General features: G+C 37.5%; 2 protein-coding genes across 2 annotated transcripts; one reads left to right on the forward strand and one right to left on the reverse strand.

The window, feature by feature from the left end:
• The first annotated feature begins 3,301 nt into the window (after positions 1-3,301).
• Positions 3,302-4,234, forward strand: OR2A25 (olfactory receptor family 2 subfamily A member 25). Its single transcript, XM_008529246.2, has one exon. The coding sequence runs from the start codon at positions 3,302-3,304 to the stop codon at positions 4,232-4,234; it is 933 nt and encodes a 310-aa protein (XP_008527468.2).
• Positions 4,235-18,515: 14,281 nt separating this feature from the next.
• Positions 18,516-19,457, reverse strand: LOC103556946 (olfactory receptor-like protein OLF3). Its single transcript, XM_008529252.2, has one exon. The coding sequence runs from the start codon at positions 19,455-19,457 to the stop codon at positions 18,516-18,518; it is 942 nt and encodes a 313-aa protein (XP_008527474.2).
• Positions 19,458-19,712: the final 255 nt, after the last annotated feature.

Genomic DNA, 19,712 nt, shown 5'->3' on the forward strand with positions numbered 1-19,712 from the left:
TGCATTCCTCAGAATTGTGAAATGAGGTCAGTTAATTTCCATTTAAGGAAGAAGAGAAAAGGTAGTAGTTACAGACCTAGGGGAACCTTGGTCTTTCTTCTCCTCTTGGGCTCAGAATCTCTGGAAATTAAAGCACAGAGATTGTTTCCTAGTGAGAGTTTTCTTTCCCTTTTTGCATTCCAGTTAAATCCTACAAAACAGGATTTAATAAGTCCCATTGGAATGCCTTATCCTGACTCCTTAACGTGTTCCCCACAGTTTCTATGGTCCTTCTACCGGGTCTTACTTTATGAATTGTATTCCTTGTGGTGACTTGATGGAAAAAAATATAGGGTACATGTTCAGATCAGATGTAACAAAAAACTCAGCCAACACTGGAGAAGATGGGAAAAATACACGGATGTCATCTGTGCTAAATACCACTTAATCTATTTGAAAGTTTAGTGGGCGGGAAAATGATGGAGTCCTTGAAACCAAATGAATCCAAGACTGTGGTAATTGTAATGCGTGAAGGAGTCCTAGAAGTCATTCCAATGCTTCTTAAACTTATGATCACGGACCCTACAGTGACTGAGGAACTCAGTGGCAGCAGCATCTTGTCATGAACATCTCTCTAGAGAAAACTACAGATAAGTACAGAGGGAGCATCTTTTCCCTGGAAGGAAGTGCACGGCAATGTGCATGATGGATCTTATCCCTCCTCCTCCACCAAACACTCAGAAGCATATTGAGCGGTAGCTGGGCTAATCAGAGAATAGAATCATCTCTTCAGAGAAATTCTGCCTCTGTCGAGGGACTGATTCTTCCAAGAAACTCTTCGGAAGAAAAGAAGTTCAACACTAACTTACAGGTGCCCTTTACTTGTTAGTGTACTTTTGCTTAAACCCAACTCATATCCAACTCATCTGCTTATTTTTAGCTGTAAGTCTGAGGTAAGTTTGTTATTTTGTCTAGTCTTTGTTCATAATACAATTTCAGATAGGCTGGAAGGAAAAATCACAATGCAAAATGTAATTGTCATCGTCTGTTAATGCCAGATTTCTGCTGTTTATGGACTTTAATTGGATACTTTAAAAGTCATCATCTCTTTTAGGTACACCTAATATGGATTATATACTTCGACGCATTTCGTGTTGAATTTCTTGTTTAAATTCTAAGATAAAATAGCTGTTTGAGAGATTTACTTGCAAACCTTTCTATTGCCTCATGAAATTAAGTAGTGTTTTCATGAAATAATGGGCCCAACTGACCACAAAACAAGTTCGTTACAGAAGATGAGTGTCCTAAAGATTTTAATTGAATGTGAACTTCCTTTTGTTGAGTTATTTAAATACGAGAATTATTATCTTTGTGAATCCTTGTCTCGTCATTCCAAGCAGGTTATATATACCAGCAGACAGGAACTGTCTTATATACCCTCAGCTGAGACCCATAGCAGGACATAGAATATGTTTAGTAAATGTCTGTCGATTTGTATTTTGCGTTTCACTATTTTCAGACAGGAGGAAGATGAGATGACACTCATTGGTTCTTCTACTTTAGTTTATTTAGTGCCTTCATTATATGACATTTTAGAAATAGCATGGCTATCTTCAGTGACTCCAAATATTGCAAGAGAGTTGAAGTGAAAATGGCTAACACTTTTCTACCCGTTTATGACCAATGAATTCTATAGTTGGAGGGGACTTCAGCATTCTTCTAGTTCAATCTCTCACATAACGCAGGAATACGTGGTTAATTGATATCTGATTTAAAACATTCACTGATATAAAGTTCAGTCCTAATAAAACAACCAGTTTTCAAGAGATTCCAATTTTCATAAAGTTATTTCTTCAACTAAAACAAAATCACCTTTCAGTAGTTTCTACTATGAATTCTGATTCTTCCTTTCAAACAGGACAAAAGCTTACTCACTTTCGCTTATGAAACCTTTCAAATATTAACTTAACAGAAAATTTGGATGGGGAACTGACAGGAACACAACTATGAATTTTTCTAAGATTCTTGTTTTATTGATATTCAAATAGATTCCAGACTGAGGAAGGATATGGAGTCAGACAGGCAAGAAACCAGAAACAATGGTTTAAAAGTTACAATGGTTCAAACATCAAAATACTCACTCTGTTGTGGAAGGATTTTAAGAAGTTTTATAAGCTGCAAAAAACTAAAGATTGATGATACGTAATAATTTTACACTAGAGTTAAGAAGATATACAATATATTAATGATTCTGAATATGGGTCCATACTTAGAGCTTTACTTCTAGCCTTGGCTATAGAGCAGCATTTTTTAAATCCAAGGCTATGATCCATCATGAAATCACTCAACCAGAATTTTTACTAATAAAATACAGTAGAACAATATAGAAAATACCAAGTACATTGCACATAGTAAGGATTCAAGTATGTATATATACTCATGCTTATATGTACCTGGTAGCTATTTCTTAATGTAGGATATGATAAAGATTTTGGAAAAACTCAAATATAGATACATACAGAAATATATATGTGTGTGTGTATACACACACATATAGATATAGAATATAAATATTCATATAGAGTATGAGAGAGTGACACATATAGATATAGAATATAAATATTCATATAGAGTATGAGAGAGTGACAGGGTTATCGTCCTGATCATGAGACGACATGATAAGAATAGACCGTCTGTGGGTACAACAGTTAAAAGACAAAGGTCTCCATTTTAAATCCAGCCAAAGTTGTAGCAAACTGCCTGTCATTCTCTCAACTTAATTCAAAGTTATACTATCAGTAAAGATCGCAAGGCCAACAAACCATTCATTTATTGAAAGCACAGATTTGTGAGAAAACCTGATAAAAGCATCACTGACATGCTCCTCATCCTTCTTCCCATCCTCACATATAGATAGAACTACTTGACAGCAGCACACATTCACACGTATGGATGTGTGTACACTACAATGCGGGAATCCACACAGTCAAGCCTCTGATATGATCAGCACAAACTGAGGAAGGTGTCCACTGCTATGAGGTCAACTTAAGTATTAACATATTTTGAACTGTGGTCAAAGTTGGTTTGGAAATAAAAGTAAGATTACTGAATATTGTAATAGAATATTAGCATTTAGCTTGTTACAGTGAAAAAAAATCCCATTTCATTTGGAATGCATAGTTTTCACTTAGTAAGGGACTAAGGACAAAAATGTTGAAGATGTTTTCTTAGGAAGTAAACAATGATACAAAGATCCACAATGTTTAAATACTTCCTTTAGACATTCAGACTTGGTGAGCTCTGTTGTCTCTTTCACAGGGAAATGGGGGAAAATCAGACCATGGTCGCAGAATTCATCCTTCTGGGGTTTCCCTTAAGCCCAAGGATTCAGATGCTTCTCTTTGGGCTCTTCTCCCTGTTCTATGCCTTCACCCTGCTGGGTAACGGGGTCATCCTGGGGCTCATCTCACTCGACTCCAGACTGCACACCCCCATGTACTTCTTCCTCTCACACCTGGCTATTGTTGACATAGCCTATGCCTGCAACACGGTGCCCCAGATGCTGGTGAACCTCCTGAATCCAGCCAAATCCATTTCCTTTGCTGGCTGCATGACACAGACCTTTCTCTTTTTGAGTTTTGCTCATACTGAATGTCTTCTCCTGGTGGTGATGTCCTATGATCGGTACGTGGCCATCTGCCACCCACTCCGGTATGCTGCCATCATGAGCTGGAGAGTGTGCATCACCCTGGCAGTAACTTCCTGGATTTTAGGAGTCCTCCTGGCCCTAGTACATCTAGTGTTACTCCTACCACTACCCTTCTGTGGACCTCAGAAAGTTAACCACTTTTTCTGTGAAATTATAGCTGTTCTCAAACTTGCCTGTGCAGATACCCACACTAATGAGATCATGGTTTTGGCTGGGGCAGTGTCTGTGCTGGTCGGACCATTTTCCTCAATTGTGATATCTTACATTCATATTCTGCGTGCCATTCTAAACATCCAGTCAGGGGAGGGGCGCCAGAAAGCCTTCTCCACCTGCTCATCCCACCTCTGTGTGGTTGGACTCTTTTATGGTACAGCCATTATCATGTATGTTGGACCCCGATATGGGAACCCCCAGGAGCAGAAGAAATATCTTCCCCTGTTTCACAGCCTTTTCAATCCCATGCTCAACTCACTGATCTATAGTCTGAGAAACAAAGAAGTCAAAGCTGCTCTAAAAAGGTTGCTTGAAAAAGAGAGAACTTCATGAAAGCCTTATAGAATAATAAAATAACTGAGTTTAAAGCGACATGAGAAGTCATCTTATCCAATAACTACACAGGATACATAAACATGTCCCAGGGCAGCCTTTTCATCTTCTTGAAATTTTCCTATGACCACATCCTGAGAAAGCCCATTCCACTTTCCTGCCTCTGCCATTGAAGGTCAGTGCTACACAAGAAAATGAAAATATCTTCCAACTAGCTGTGCAGTGTATACACTTTCAATATGGTTATGTGAAATATTCTGAATAAGAGGAAATAAATTGGCTTATTTTTTTTCTGTAATCAGGATGTGTAGACAAAATTTTATAGAATAAAGCAAGGTATTGGTAGAATATTTAATATACAAGAATCGAGAGAGATTTATAGCATAGTAATTATTTAAATATTTTAAATTCAACAACTGTCATCTCCTTCAAAAATAGGTCTACTTCTAAAATATTTGTATCGATTCCTATATATACCTATAATAGTGATGTTTCCTAAGGCATAATCAACTGAAACTAGGAAGAGTATGAGCCATGGCATCAAGGGAAAGAATTAAGAATGTAACTGTGACGCAACTAACAACCAGAAACCCCCAAAGAATGTCATGCTAATAAACATGTAGATATATTGGAGCTTTCTCTGTCACTCTTTTTCTCTGCTTCTGGAGTGTAGGTGGAGATCTGCGGAATACAGAGCTAGAGGGAAGAGAGCAGAATGGAAGTCACTGAGAGTCCTTGAAAGAACTATACTTACTCTCGTTGGTTTGGTCAATTGTCTCCTATGGGAAATGACCAACACTTGGAGAAAACATCCTGGCAAATAAGAACAGGTTGTAACTGTTGTGATGACTTGTTGACCAATAATACTAGACCTGTAAATTATCAGGAATACTTTGATTTTAAATTAAGAGATTTTAGGAAAGTTAAATAAGCATTTTACTCCAAACTTGAAACTCCAGCACTCAGCTAAGAAGTGATAGAAAGTAGTTAAGTAGTGGATAAGAATATATAAAGAGACTTTCTGTTTTCAGTTCTTTCCTCAAATTATATACTAAATTAAACCTGCTAAATACTTAAGCTGTAGGAAAGGGAAATATTCAACTTCTAAAATAAGTTGGTTTTTATTTTTCGGTGAAAGTGGTTTTAAAGACAAAAATATACACACTTCTCTCTTACAAAGCCTCCCTTTTGTAAGGACATCTTCTATGCAAGCATTACTCAATGACCAAAAATAGGTTAAAAACACGATTTTGAGTTCAGATAGAGCTGAGTTTTTACAAGATTCTGCCATGTGCTAGATGTGCAAGCTTTTGCAATGTACTTAAATTCTTTGGAATTTAGATTTATTATGTATAAAATGAGTTCACTAATACAAAGCTCACATTGTTGTAAAGAGGAAACACTATGTGCAAAATGCTTAGCAGAATCCATGAGGCATAGTAAGAGCTCAATAAAAGGTAATTATTAATATTATCTAATGCATGCATTTATCAGATCTTTAAAATACAAGGACTATGACTTAGAAATGAGACAACGGAAAATGAGATTTCCTACTATACTCGAAAAAAGCAGAAATATTAAAAAATGTAAATGCAAAATGCCAAGATTTCAAATAATTTATGAAGTAAATGACTCAGAGTCTTTCCTTTGAAAGAAATAATAAATAGTTTAAAATTTCAAACGCATATATGTGTGTGTATATATATGTATGTACATCAGTACATACACACAATGTGTGTGTTCCTTTTTGTTTATCTCTTTCATTCATTATGATGTTTGTGAGACTCACTCAGGTTGTTGCATGTAGCTCTATTTCATTAATTTTAATTGCTTCATACCATTATATTGTATAAACATATCACAATTTATCCAATATATTTCTGGTAGATATTTGAGCTGCCTACAGTTTTGACTATAATAAATAATTTTCCACAGGTACTATTACACATGTCTTTTGGGGGCCATATGCAACCATCCCTTTTTTCTCCCTATTTATTTATTTTTTATTGCGGTAACATTGGTTTATAACATTATATAAATTTCAGGAGTACGTCATTAAATTTCAATTTCTGTGTAGATTACATCATGTTCACCACCCAAAGACTAATTACAATCCATCATCATACACACGTACCTAATCATCCCTTTTTCCCTCCACCCTCCCCTTTCCCCTCTGGTAACTACCAATACAATCTCTGCCTTTATGTGATTGTTTGTTGTTTTTATCCTATACTTATGAGTGAGATGATACGGTATTTGACTTTCTCCCTCTGACTTATTTCACTTAGGATATTACCCTCAAGGTCCATCCGTGTTTTCACAAATGGCCGGATTTCATTGTTTCTTATGGATGAGTAGTATTCCATTGTGAATATATACCACATCTTCTTTATCCATTCATCCCTTGATGGGTACCTAGGTTGCTTCCAAGTCTTGGCAATTGTGAATAATGCTGCAATGAACACAAAGGTGCATGTATCATTACCCATTCATAGTTTCATGTTCTTTGGATAAATACTCCCGCAGTGGAATACCTGGACTGTATGGTAGTTCTATTCTTAATTTTTTGAGGAATCTCCATATTGTTTTCAACATGGCTGTACCAGTTTGCACTTCTATCAGCACAGAATGAGAGTTCTCTTTTCCCCATATCCTCTCCAACAATTATTTCCCGTCTTGTTAATCATAGCCTTCTGACTGGCATGAGATGATATCTCATTATAGTTTTAATTTGTATTTCCCTGACAATTAGTGATATTTCATGTGCTTGTTGGCCATCTGTATATCTTCTTTGGAGAAATGTCTGTTCAGATCTGTGCACATTTTTTAACTGGGCTGTTAATTTTTTTGTTGTTGAGATGTAGGAGTTCTTTATGCATTTTGGGTATTAACCCTTTATCAGAATATGGTTGGCAAATATCTTCCCCAAATTGTTAGGCTGTCTTTTCATTTTGCTGATGGTTTCCTTTGCTGTGCAGAAGCATTTTAGTTTGATGTATTCACACTTGTTTACTTTTTCTATTGTTTCCCTTGTCCAGTGAGACATGGTACTTGAAAATATGCTGCTAAGACTGATGTCAAAGAGTGTATTGCTATATTTTCTGCTATAAGTTTCATGGTTTTAGTTCTTACATTCAAGTCTTCAATCCATTTGGGGTTAGTTTTCGTGTATGGTGTAAGATAATGATCTACTTTCATTATTTTGCATGTGGCTGTCCAATTTTCCCAACACCATTTATTGAAGAGACTTTCCTTTCTCCATTGTACATTCTTGGCTCCCTTGTCAAAAATTAGCTGTCCATAGATGTTTGGGTTTATTTAAGGGCTCTTGATTCTGTTTCATTGGTCTGTGTGTCTGTTTTTGTGCTAGTGACGTGCTGTTTTGGTTTCTATACCTTTGTAGTATATATTGAAATGAGAGAGTGTTGTACCTCCAGCTTTGTCATTTTTCTAGGATTCCTTTGGCTATTCAGAGTCTTCTGTTATTCCACATAAATTTTAGGACTCTTTGTTCTATTTCTGTGAAAAACGTCATTGGAACTCTAATAGGGATTGCATTGAATGTGTAGATTGCTTTAAAGAGTATTGACATTTTAACTATGTTAATTTTTCCAATCCAAGAGTACAGAATATCTTTCCATTTCTTTGTGTCTTCTTCAGTTTCTCTCAACAATGTCTTAGAGTTTTCAGTGTACAGATCTTTCACCTCTTTGGTTCAGTTTTTTCCTAGGTATTTTATTCTTTTTGTTGCAGTTGTAAATGGGATTGCATTCTTATTTTCTCTTTCTGCTACTTTATTGTTAGTGTATAGAAACACAACTGATTTATCTATGTTGATTTTGTATCCTGCATCTTTACTATTCATTTATTATTTCTAAAAGGTTTTGGTGGATTCTTTAGAGTTTTCTATATGTAGAATAATGTAATCTGCAAATAGTGACAGTTTCACTTCTTCCTTTTCAATGTGGATCTCTTTTATTTATTTTTCTTGCCTGATTGCTCTGGCTAGGACTTCCAATGCTATGTTAAATAAGAGTGGTGACAGTGGGCATCCATGTCTGGTTCCTGTTCTTAGAGGGATAGCTTTCAGTTTTTCTTCCTTGAGAATGATATTAGCTGTGGGTTTGTCATATACGGACTTTCTTATTTTGAGCTACTTTCCTTCTATATCCATTTTATTCAGCTTTTATCATAAACGCATGCTGTATCTTGTCAAATCCTTTCTCTGCACCTATTGAGATGATCATGTGATTTTTGTTCTTCATTTTGTTAATGTGGTGTATCACATTGATGGATTTATGGATGTTGAACCATCCCTGAATCCATGGAATAAATCCCACTTGATCAATATTGGCTTCATAGAATGAGTTAGGAACCTTCCTTTCCTATTCAATTTTTTGGAAGCGTTTGAGAAGGATAGGTATTAAATCTACTTTGAATGTTTGGTAGAATTTACCAGGGAAGCCATCTGATCCTGGACTTTTATATTTGGGGAGGGTTTTGATTACTGTTTTGATCTCCTTGCTGGTGATTGGTCCATTCAAATTCTCTATTTCTTCGTGATTCAGTTTTGGAAGGTTGTATGATTCTAAGAATTTATCCATTTCTTCTCAATATCCAATTTGTTGGTGTATAGCTTTTTGTAGTGTTCTTTTATAATCTTTTGTATTTCAGAAGTGTCCATTGTAATTTCTCCTCTTTCATTTCTGATTTTCTTTATTTGAGACTTTTCCTTTTTTCTTGGTGAATCTAGCTAAAGTTTTGTCAATTTTGTTTATCTTTTCAAAGAACTAGCTCTTAGTTTCATTGACTTTTTCTATTTTTTTTAGTCTCTATTTCATTTATTTTTGCTCTGATTTTTATTACTTCCTTCCTTTTACTGATTTTTGCTTGGTTTATTCTTCTTTCTCCAGTTACTTTAGGTTCACTGTTAGATTGTTTATTTGGCATTTTTCTTATGTCTTGAGGTTAGCCTATATTGCTATAAACCTCCCTTTAGACCCACTTTTGCTTTATATCATAAATTTTGGCATGTTGAATTTTAATTTTCATTTTTTCCAGGTATTTTTTAATTTCTCCTTTGATCTCTTCATTGATCCAATCATTATTCAGTAGCATTTTATTGAATCTCCACATAGATGCAGCTTTTCTGATTTTCTTCCTTTATGTGATTTCTAGTTTCATACCATTGTGGTCAGAAAAGATGCTTGGTATTATTCAGCCTTCTTCAATTTACTGAACTTGTTTTGGGACCTAATATATGATCTATCCTGGAGAATGTTGCATGTTCATTTGAAAAGAATATGTATTCTCTGATTTTTGGATGAAATGTTCTGTATATATCTACTAAGTGCATCTGGTCTAATGTATCATTTAAGGCCAATGTTTCCTTATTGATCTTCTATTTGGATTATCTATCCATTGGTGTAAATGGAGTGTTAAAGTCCCCTACTATTATCATGTCACTGTCTATTTCTCCTTTTATGTCTGTTAACAATTGCTTTATATATTTAGGTGTGCCTATGTTGGGTTCATAGATATTTACAAATGTTATATCCTCTTGTTGGATTTTTCCCTTTATCATTATGTAGTGCCCTTCTTTGTCTCTTGTTACAGTTTTTGTTTTAAAGTGTATTTTCTCTGATATAAGTATTGCTACTCCAGCTTTCTTTTCATTGTCATTTGCATGAAATATGTTTTCCATCCCTTCACTTTCAGTTTATGAGTGTCTTTAGGTCCGAAGTGTCTCTTTATCTATGTATGTGGGGTCTTGTTTTTTTTCCAGTTGGCCACTCTGTGCCTTTTGATTGGAGCATTTAGTCCATTGACATATAAAGTAGCTATTGATGAGAATGTATTTATTGCCATTTTGTTACTTTGTTTTGGGTGTTTTAGTGGTTCTTCTCTGTTCTTTTCTCTCTCTCTTGCTCTCTTCCTTTGTGGCTTGATGGCTTTCTATAGTATTATGTTTGGGCTCCTTTCTCTTAATTTTTTGTGTATTTATCATAGGTTTCTGGTTTGTGATTACCATGGGATTCATATATAATAACCTACGTATATAGCAATCTATAATAAGTTGATTGTCTCTTTAGTTTGACATCTTGCTAAAAGCTCTACTCCTTTACTCCCCTCCTCCTACGTTTTATGTTTTGATCTTATATCTAACCTCCTTTATTGTGTGTGTGTATCCATTACCCTCGTATCATGGAAACAGATAATTTTATTACTTGTGTCTTTTGACCTTCATATTATCTTCATAGGTGGTTGATCTGCTACCTTTACTGTATATTTGCCTTTATCAGTGATTTTATTGCTTTTTTTATTTTTCATAATTTTCTTATTCTTATTTGTAGTCTTCCCTCTTTTCCACTTAAATAGGTCCCTTTAGTATTTCTTGTAAGACTGGTTTCTTGGTGACAAACTCATTTATTTTTTGCTTGTTTGGCAAACTCTATCTTTCCTTCCATTCTGAATGATAACTTTTGCAGGTAGAGTATTCTTAGCTGTAGGTTCTTTTCCTTTCAGCACTTTAAATACATTGTGCCACTCCCTTCTAGCCTGTAAGGTTTCTGCTGAGAAGTCAGCTGATAGCCTTATGGGACTTCCTTTGTATGTAACTTGTTGCCTTCTCTTGTGGGTTTTAGAATCTTCTCTTTGTCTTTAATTTTTGACATTTTAATTATAATGTTTCTTGATGTGGGCCTCATTGGGTTTATCTTGTTTGGTGCTTTCTGTACTTCCTGTACCTGGATCTCTGTTTCCTTCCCTATGTTACAAAAGTTTTTGACTATCATTCTTTGAATAGATTCTTTGCCCCTTTCTCTCTCTCTTCTCCTTCTAGGACACCTAAATACAAATGTTAGTGTGCTTGATGTTGTCCCAGTGTTCTCTTAGACTCTTCTTGTTCTTTTTAGTTCTTTTTTCTTTTATCTGTTCAGCTTAGGTGATTTCCTCTAGTCTTTCATCCAGCTTGCTGATATGTTCTTCTGTATCACCTACTCTGTTATTGAGTCCCTCTAGTGAAATTTTCATTTCCAGTATTGTATTCTTCCTTTCTGTTGGTTATTTTTTATATTTTCCAAATCTTTGTTGATGTTCTCACTGAGTTCATCTATTCTTCTCCCAAGATCAGTGAGCATCCTTAGGACTTTTTGATTGAACTCTGTGTCAGGCAGATTGTTTATTTCTGTCTATTTAGTTTTTTCACTGGAGTTGTCTCTATTCACTTACTTGGAACATATTCCTTTGCCTCCTCATTTTGCTTCATTCTCTATGTTTCTATCAATGTCTTAGGTGGGTCAATTACATCTTCTGACCTTGGAGAGGTGGCCATATTTAAGAGATGTCTTATTTGTTTTTCCATCTCATCACCAGTTCCAAATGTTCCCGGAGTGACCCCTGAGTGGGCTATGTATGTCCTTCTGTTGTGGCAGGGTTGCTCTTACTGCAGGTGCTCAGGGAGGCTAGGTTGTCCCCCTTGCCAGCTGGTTGGAATGCTCAGTTGCGTGTGGCTTCTATGGACACGTCAGTCACTTTATCAGGCATGGGGAGCCCCAGCACAGTTGGCTGAAAGGTCTAATATCACATTCCTGTTGCAGTTTTTCTGTTAAGTGAGTAGGCCTCCAGAGTGGCTGGTTGCTAGACTCAAGGGCTTACCTTTGCTGTAGCCCTCAAGCCTGCAAGGCTGTTTTCAGCTTTCTCAAGATTGCAGCTGAGTTTGGCTGGCTCCAGGCATGGGAGCACTCAATTGTTTCAGGCTTTGGAAGTTGAGGCCAATCTCCTATGTGGCTATTTGAGAAGCACAAGTCTTCTGCAGCTGATAGGCCCCAAAGACCACAGGACCACACAACCCATCAACACAGTCCTGCCCCATGTGCACACCCCAACCCCCCAAAAGAACTCAGTCACAGCACTGAAAATACCACACACACTCCACCAATGCCCCATACACTCCAGCCGTGCCTTGTGCACACACTTTGCCCTGCAGAGGCACAGCCACTCACCTGTCTGCTGAGGATCCAGGCACCCAGCCTACGAAGACCCACAAGTTGACCAAGGTCTTGCTGTTGGTTGGGGCCAGTCCCTAGGGCATGCTGCTTGCCCTGGCTAACTGGTTTAATTTGGTGCTCTAGTGGATCAGGCAGACCCTGGGCTAAGAAGCCAGGGGAAGAACTCCAATGGCATCTTCCAGTGTCTGTGTCAGCATGCCTCTACTAGATCACAATGATAGCTGCCACTAATGTCTCAGTCCCTGGAGAGGTCTCACCTCTCACTGAGATGCACCCATAGCCTATCAGGCAAGTCACTTTTCACCAAATAAATGTATCCCTTTCTTTCTGGTGATTTTAGTTTGCTTTCTGAAACAGGTGAATTTGTACATGGGCCCTTTAAGAGCTAGCTTTTTTCCCCTTATGACCAACAGCTTTTCTGGGAGTATTCCCCATTGTTGTTGGTAGCCAGCAAAGCCAGATATCATGAGACTTGTTTCAGTTTTACTGAGTCCAAAGGATGCTTATAGCAGTTATACCACCCCCCTCAGGTCCCACACTCCTCTGGGGAAGGCTTCACACCTTAGAATTGCTCTCTGCTGTCTATGAAGCACTGTGGCTTGTGAAGGTGGCTTTTTTCCTCTCCAGAAAGGAATTTCTGCCTCTTCCACCTCAGTCAGGACTCTCCCTTGTTGTGGAGCTTCTTTTTATCCAGTTTTCAGTTCTCTCTCAGGGGTTATTGTTCCAAGGGTACTTGCAAATTCATTGTGTCCATGGGAGGAGGTGAGTTCACACTCTGCCTATACCACCATCTTGACACATTTCTCCTCATATAAGCAGTTAATACTTTAAATTTTCCTCAAAGCTCTGCCTCAGTTGCCAGGTACAAATTTTGTATTTTGCATTTTCTTGTTATTCAATTCCAAATATATTTCTTGTTTCCTTTGTTATTTCTTTAACTTATAGATTATTTAAAAGAATGGGATTTAATTTCCACATATTTGGGAATTTTCCAGAGGTCTTTGCTTACTTGCTTCTAATTTAATTCCATTATGTTTAAAGAAAATGCTCTTTATGATATTAATTATTTTACATGTGCTGAAATTTGTATTCTTCTGTTGCTGGATGGAGTGTTCTAAAAATGTCAGTTAGGTCAGATTGTTTCCAGTCTGCTACATCTTTAATGGTTTTGTTGAATCTATCAAATACTGTCAGAGTGATGTTAATATCTCCAATAATAGTGGTGGATTTGTCCATTGATTTTTTTATGTATTTGTATTTCTGTTATTAGATTAAAATATTTATGTGTTCTGGATTAATCAATACCTTTAATAGCATATAATGTCCCCTCTTGCCCTGGTAATATCTTTTATTTTGCTAATTACTTCATTTTATGTGAATAAAGTCACTCTAGATTTCTGATTCTAGTATTGCATGATATATCTTTTTCATCTTTTTACTTTTATCTACATGTTTATATTAGAAATGGGCTAATTTTAGAGAGCACATAGCTGGTTCTTTCTATTTTACCCTACATTCTGTCCTCTGTCTTTTAATTATCATGTTTATACAAATTTCATTTAATGTCATTAAGGGTAAACTTGCCTTTAATTCTATCAGCTTGCTATTTCCCTTCATTTTTGTCTCATTTCTTCTTTGTTTTCCTTTTCTGCACCTCTACCTTTTTATTTAAATTATTTTAATTTTCTTATTTTACATGTATTGGACTCTTTCAAGGGAGTGATAAGATTTGAAAGGACTTTCCACAAACTCCTGTCTCTGTAAATGACACTGGATGAGTCAATGCAGTGGATAGCAGGAGTGTTCTTGAGATCCATTCCTGAAAGCCAACCTGTGTGACTAGCAGTAACTTAACTATAATTTGGAGTGACTGTGAATCACACTACAATGTGTCCCACTGAATTCAAACTAGATATGCCTATAATGGTTTGATTACTATCCCTCCAAAATACATGCCCGATCAGAACTTCAGAAAGTGACCATATTTGGAAATAGCATGTTCACAGATGTAATTAGTTAAGGATATTGAGAATAAATCATCCTGGATTTAAAGTAGGCCCTAAATTCAATGGCTGTTATCTTGATAAGAGGAGGAGAAGACACAAAGAGCCACATGGAGAAGAAAGCCAGGTGAAAACAGAAGTAAGCAGAGATTGGAGTTATGCTGACACAAGCCAAGGAACATTTGAGGCCACCAGAACCTGGAAGAGGTAAGAAAGGATTCTTTCCTAGAGTCTGCAGAGGGAGCATGACCCTACTGACTTCTTGATTTTGAACTTCTAGCCTCCAGAACCATGAGAGAATAAATTGCCGTGGTTTTCAGCCACCCAGTTGTGGTACTTTGTTATGGCAGCCCTAAGAAATGAATATAGTACCCCAACTCAATTTTTCCTTTGCTAGATTCCTGAAATGCTCACGGCCACCCCAGTCTACCTGCCAGTAGGGTAAGTTTGAAAGATGGAAAATAAGAATGGAAAGTGACATCAATCCAACCAATTTCAGTTAAAATTCTTAATTTTGAAAAAATTCATAAAGCATATTTTACAAAAAAACACAGCCAGGTACCTTGGAGGACCCTGTGTAAGTAAGAAGCCCTGAAGCTTCAGCTTTATTGGCTTCATGGGAAATCCACTTCTGACACAGGAGGGGAGAGTTGACTACAGATACAATGTCCTGAGATGACCACAGAGTATCTGTAAGGAATGATCACACAAGTGGGCACGAATCCTATGCTGAGAAAGAGGGTGATAAGAGGAAATGTAGGGGGATTGGTAACGGATAAAACAATGTGCTAGAGCTAATGTAATAGAGGTCATGGTGGGGTCAAAATTCATTGGAATCATACTCTATGGTTTGAACTGGAAAAACAGAAATAATGGTCAGAGAATGGGGTACTTGATAAGGAGATGTTAGATGTAGTGCAATGATTGGCAATAAACAGGTCTACAGTATGGTCACAGAAGTGGGTGACTGAGAGTGGGATAGAGGACAAAAACACTGGAAGGAGAGAAGAAGTCAAGTAACTGAGAGGCCAGGATGCCAAATGGATCTTCTGCATAGATGTAGAAATTGCCACACGTGATGACAGAATTAGTGGTAAATCACTGTAAAATTAGGAGCATGCATGGTAAATGATGAAAATAAGAGGGGTTTATGGTGCTATAGTCTGATAGTGTATGCTCAAAGGAGCTGGAGTCATTTCACAGAAGCCAAGAGCAATGGTCTTGAAGTGGCAGAGGCTCCAGAAAGATACCCTCTTCACCTTCTGACCCTGTGTTAGTGGAAAATGAGAATTTAAGTGTCTGTATGTGAGAGAGCAGAGGGGAATCAGAGTTCTCAGTGAACAGTCAGGTTGAAGTTAAAGCAAGAAAGACAAGAATGCATTCAAGGAAGGCGCTTAGAATACAGAGCATCTTGCTGATAACGGAGCATGAGTTTCAGGGGACAATTGGGAATGACTGTGGTCTCAGAGGAGGCTAGTATTTGGGTCAGATGTGTAGGCCAAATTGTGGAAAAAGCCCAGATGACTAAGGACAACCTGTAACGTGTGGACTTCCTGCCCAGGCTCAGATTGACAGGATTGTGGAGCAGGAAAGAATTGCTTGGAATCGTCTCTTGAGGAAAAGTGATTCATCAGATTTAGTTCAAACCTCTTTCCAGACTCTGCGCTCTATCCATGTCCTCATCCCCGTGGGGGCAGCAGTTTCATTTTGTACTCACCACTCTGCCTTTTATTTCTTCCCTTTCAGCACACAAAAATTTACATCTTTTAATGTTTATTTTACACTTAGAAGGCTTTAGCTTGTTGCCTGTCCTATCACAATTTAATTTTCCTGTTCTTCAGTCCTTTATTTTAAGCCATCTTTTGTTGCCTGAAGTTGTTCGCACATTTTGTTGCTGTAATTGTTATAGTCTTAATGAAAGATGAGTGGGTAATAATTTTATTGAGTTCTTGCATATGTAAATATGTATTTCTGTCACCACTTAAAAGGGAATGATGTCAATAGAATAAAAAGACAAGCCATCGACTAGGAGAAAATTTTTGCAAAAGACATATCTGATAATTGTTATCCAAGATATACAAAGAACTCTTAATTTCAACAATCAGAAAACAACAAGATTAAAAAATGACCCAAATACCTTAACAGACATCTCACCAAAGAAGATAAGATGCAGATGGCGAAGAAACATGAAGAAATGCTCTATATCATATGTCATCAGGGAAATGTAAATTAAAACATTAATTTAATACCACTACATACCCTGTTTGACAAGGTGCTGTCAAGTGGATTCCAACTCCTAGCGAGTACAGAAGAGCAGAACCCTGCTGGGCCTTTTTTTTGCCATCCTTTCACCTCTCGGCACTGTATCAGACAATGCTCTGCTACTACACATACAGTTTTCAGGGACGATTCTTTTGGAAGTAGGTGACTAGGTCCTTCTTCCCAGTTTGTCTTAATTTGGAAGCTCCCATGAACCTTGTCCACCATGAGTGACCCTGCTGGTATTTGAAATACCTGTGCCATAGCATTCAGCATCACAGCAACATCAAGTTTCCAAATATGACAGCCAACAGGCAGTGATGTGGTTCCCTGACTGGGAAATGAACCTGGGACCGCTGTGGTGAGAGCGCTGAATCTTAACCACTAGACCACCAGGGGTGGGCACACATCTGTTAAAATGGCCAAAATCCACAACAATGAAAACACCAAATGCTTGTTCAAATATGGAACAACAAAACCTCTCGTTCATTGCTGGTGGGGATGCAAAATGATATAGGCACTTTAGAAGATAGTTTGGCAGTACCTTACAAAACTAAACATACTTTTACCATAAGATCTAGCAATAATGCATCTTGGTATTTACCCATAGGCATCAAAAATATGTCCACACAAAACCTGAATACAAACGTTTATCATAGTTTGATTCATAATTACCAAAAGCTGAAAGCAAACAAGATGTCCTTCAGTATCTGAATGGATAAACTTTGGTACATACAGACAATGGAATATTATTCAATTTCAAAAAGAAATAACTATTAAACCATGAAAAGACCTAGAGAAAACTTAAATGCATATTACTAAGTGAAAGAAACCCATCTGAAAAGGCTATATACTATATGGTTCCAATGACATTCTGACCCATTTTTGCCACCTGGAGGTAGGTTTGCAGTGATATATAATTGATATGTACTATTTGGTATTTCTTTTTATAGCTTTTTCTGTTTTTTTACACCTATGAATAGAAAGAGAAATTAACTAATGGAATAATTTGGAGGATCAAAATGCAAAATAATCTTGGTTGGTTGGTGTGATGTATGAAAATCAATAATAACAATTAGCAGAGCTAAATATATACACTTTCACTTAAGTTTAAAAAAAAGAGCAATGGGTGTGGAAACTTTGTAACCAGTTTTTAGGAAAAAAGTCTTCGGAAATTAGTCAAATAAAAGACTACGGTGATAGATAATTTTAGAAACAGATAGTGGTGATGTTTTCACAACATTTCAAATGTAGTTAATGCCACTGAACTGTACACTTAAATATGGCTAAAATGGCAGATCTTGTGTTACATATATGTTACTGCAATAAAAAAATTAGAGTGAAACCACAGATATTTTGCATCTTAAAAGCAAATTTGATTCTTGAAAACCAAGTGAAATCCAATATACTGGTCTGAACAAATATTGTGTCATATGTTCTTTATTTCAGGATATAATATCACACTCTAGATTAAGGCAGAATTGGAGTTGAAAGACCTACCATTGCTGTTATTTAAGAAAGAGTTGAAGAAACCATTTGTGATTATCCAGGAGGAAATGATGTTGTTCTACAAATATCTGGAGTATTGTTGTGTAGAAACAGGAAAAGGCATTCTCCATTCAGTTCCACAAGGTAAAAGTAGACTTTATCACTGGAATTCATCTATCTATTCATTCCACAAACCAGGTCTGCTTGATGAAGCTCTGGGTCATTCCTTTATACATTGAACAGGCTAATAAAATTAAAAATGGGCAGATGAAGTCTAAACACCACTGGATAACTGAGAGAGATGATGATCAAAGAAGAGGCCCTCTCATGGATAACTGACACATAAGTTATCAGGTATGGGCCTACATAAGGAAATTCATCAATCATGTGGAGGAAAATGTTATTCAGATGCAAGGATCTGACCATAATAGTCTTCTTTAGTGTGAGTGTGGAAGTCCCATCTATACTTATCTGATCTCCTTTTTGGTGTTGATCTTAGATAGCAAGAAGTTCTTACAGTCTTTATCCTTTATCTCTGAATTTTTCTAAAACTTTCTGGAGAGCAGCCATAACTTCCTTATTCCTCAAGCTGTAGATCAATGGGTTCAACATAGGTGCCACCACAGAATAGAATAGAGCAACCATCTTCTCTTCTTCCATTGAGGAGGCTGACTGTGGCCTCAGGTAGGTGAATATGGCTGCGCCAAAGCACATGCAAACCACAGTGAGGTGGGAGGCACAAGTCCCAAATGCTTTGCGGCGTCCCTGAGTAGAACGAATGCGCAGAATGGCAGCAACTATACGACCATAGGAGAAGAGGACCAGAGAACAGGGAAGCATGATCACCAGAAATCCTGAGGTGGCCGCCATGACCTTGTTGAAGGAGATGTCCACACAGGCTAGCTGTAGCACTGCTAGGGTCTCACAGGCAAAGTGATTGATAACATTGTGACACAGAGGAAGCCGGAAGGTGATGATTGTTTCCATCAGAGAATTCATGAAACCAGCCACCAAGCAGCCAGCAGCCAGCCCCAGGCACAGCCCTCCATGCATGATGACTATGTAGTGAAGTGGGTGGCATACTGCCACATAGCGGTCATAGGCCATGGCTCCCAGCAAGAAGAACTCAGACCCACCCAATGCCAGGGACACGTAGAACTGGAGCACACAACTGTGGAATGGGATGGACTTCTGAGCTGAGAGAAAGTGGGCCAGCATTTGTGGGGCAAAGCTGTTTGAATAGCAAAGGTCCACAAAGGATAAAACACTAAGGAAGAAGTACATGGGGGTATGAAGCCTGCTGTCCAGTCTGATCAGGGCAAGAATGAGGACATTTCCCACAGTAGTCACAACGTACATGGCCAGGATCAGGACAAAGAGGGAGACCTGAGTCCCCCATTCACTGGACAGCCCCAGCAGAATAAACTCTCTCACCCATATCTGGGTTTTATTTTCCTGGCCCATGAGTTTCTGAGGAGCAAATTAAAGATGTCAAAATAGCAAATTATGTAAACTCGGGATTGGAAGGGTGGCTTTTGGACCATATAGAGAACCTATCCGTGTGAGCTTAAAGTTCTCCTGGAGCACCTCAGCCACATCATCAGCCAAAACTCTGCTTGAAGATATCCATAGATGAAAACACAGTGAGACCCGGATGTGCAGCTGGAAATCAAGGCAAAAAGAAGCTACATTCTTGGAATTCAATGTAGTGGAACATAA

The sequence above is a fragment of the Equus przewalskii genome, chromosome 4 (assembly GCF_037783145.1).
Source record: "Equus przewalskii isolate Varuska chromosome 4, EquPr2, whole genome shotgun sequence".
NCBI lineage: Eukaryota > Metazoa > Chordata > Mammalia > Perissodactyla > Equidae > Equus > Equus przewalskii.

What these genes read in the sequence shown, in the direction of transcription:
- OR2A25 (XM_008529246.2), top strand. Translation starts at nt 3,302, where the DNA reads ATGGGGGAAAATCAGACCATGGTCGCAGAATTCATCCTTCTGGGGTTT.
- LOC103556946 (XM_008529252.2), bottom strand. Translation starts at nt 19,457, where the DNA reads ATGGGCCAGGAAAATAAAACCCAGATATGGGTGAGAGAGTTTATTCTG.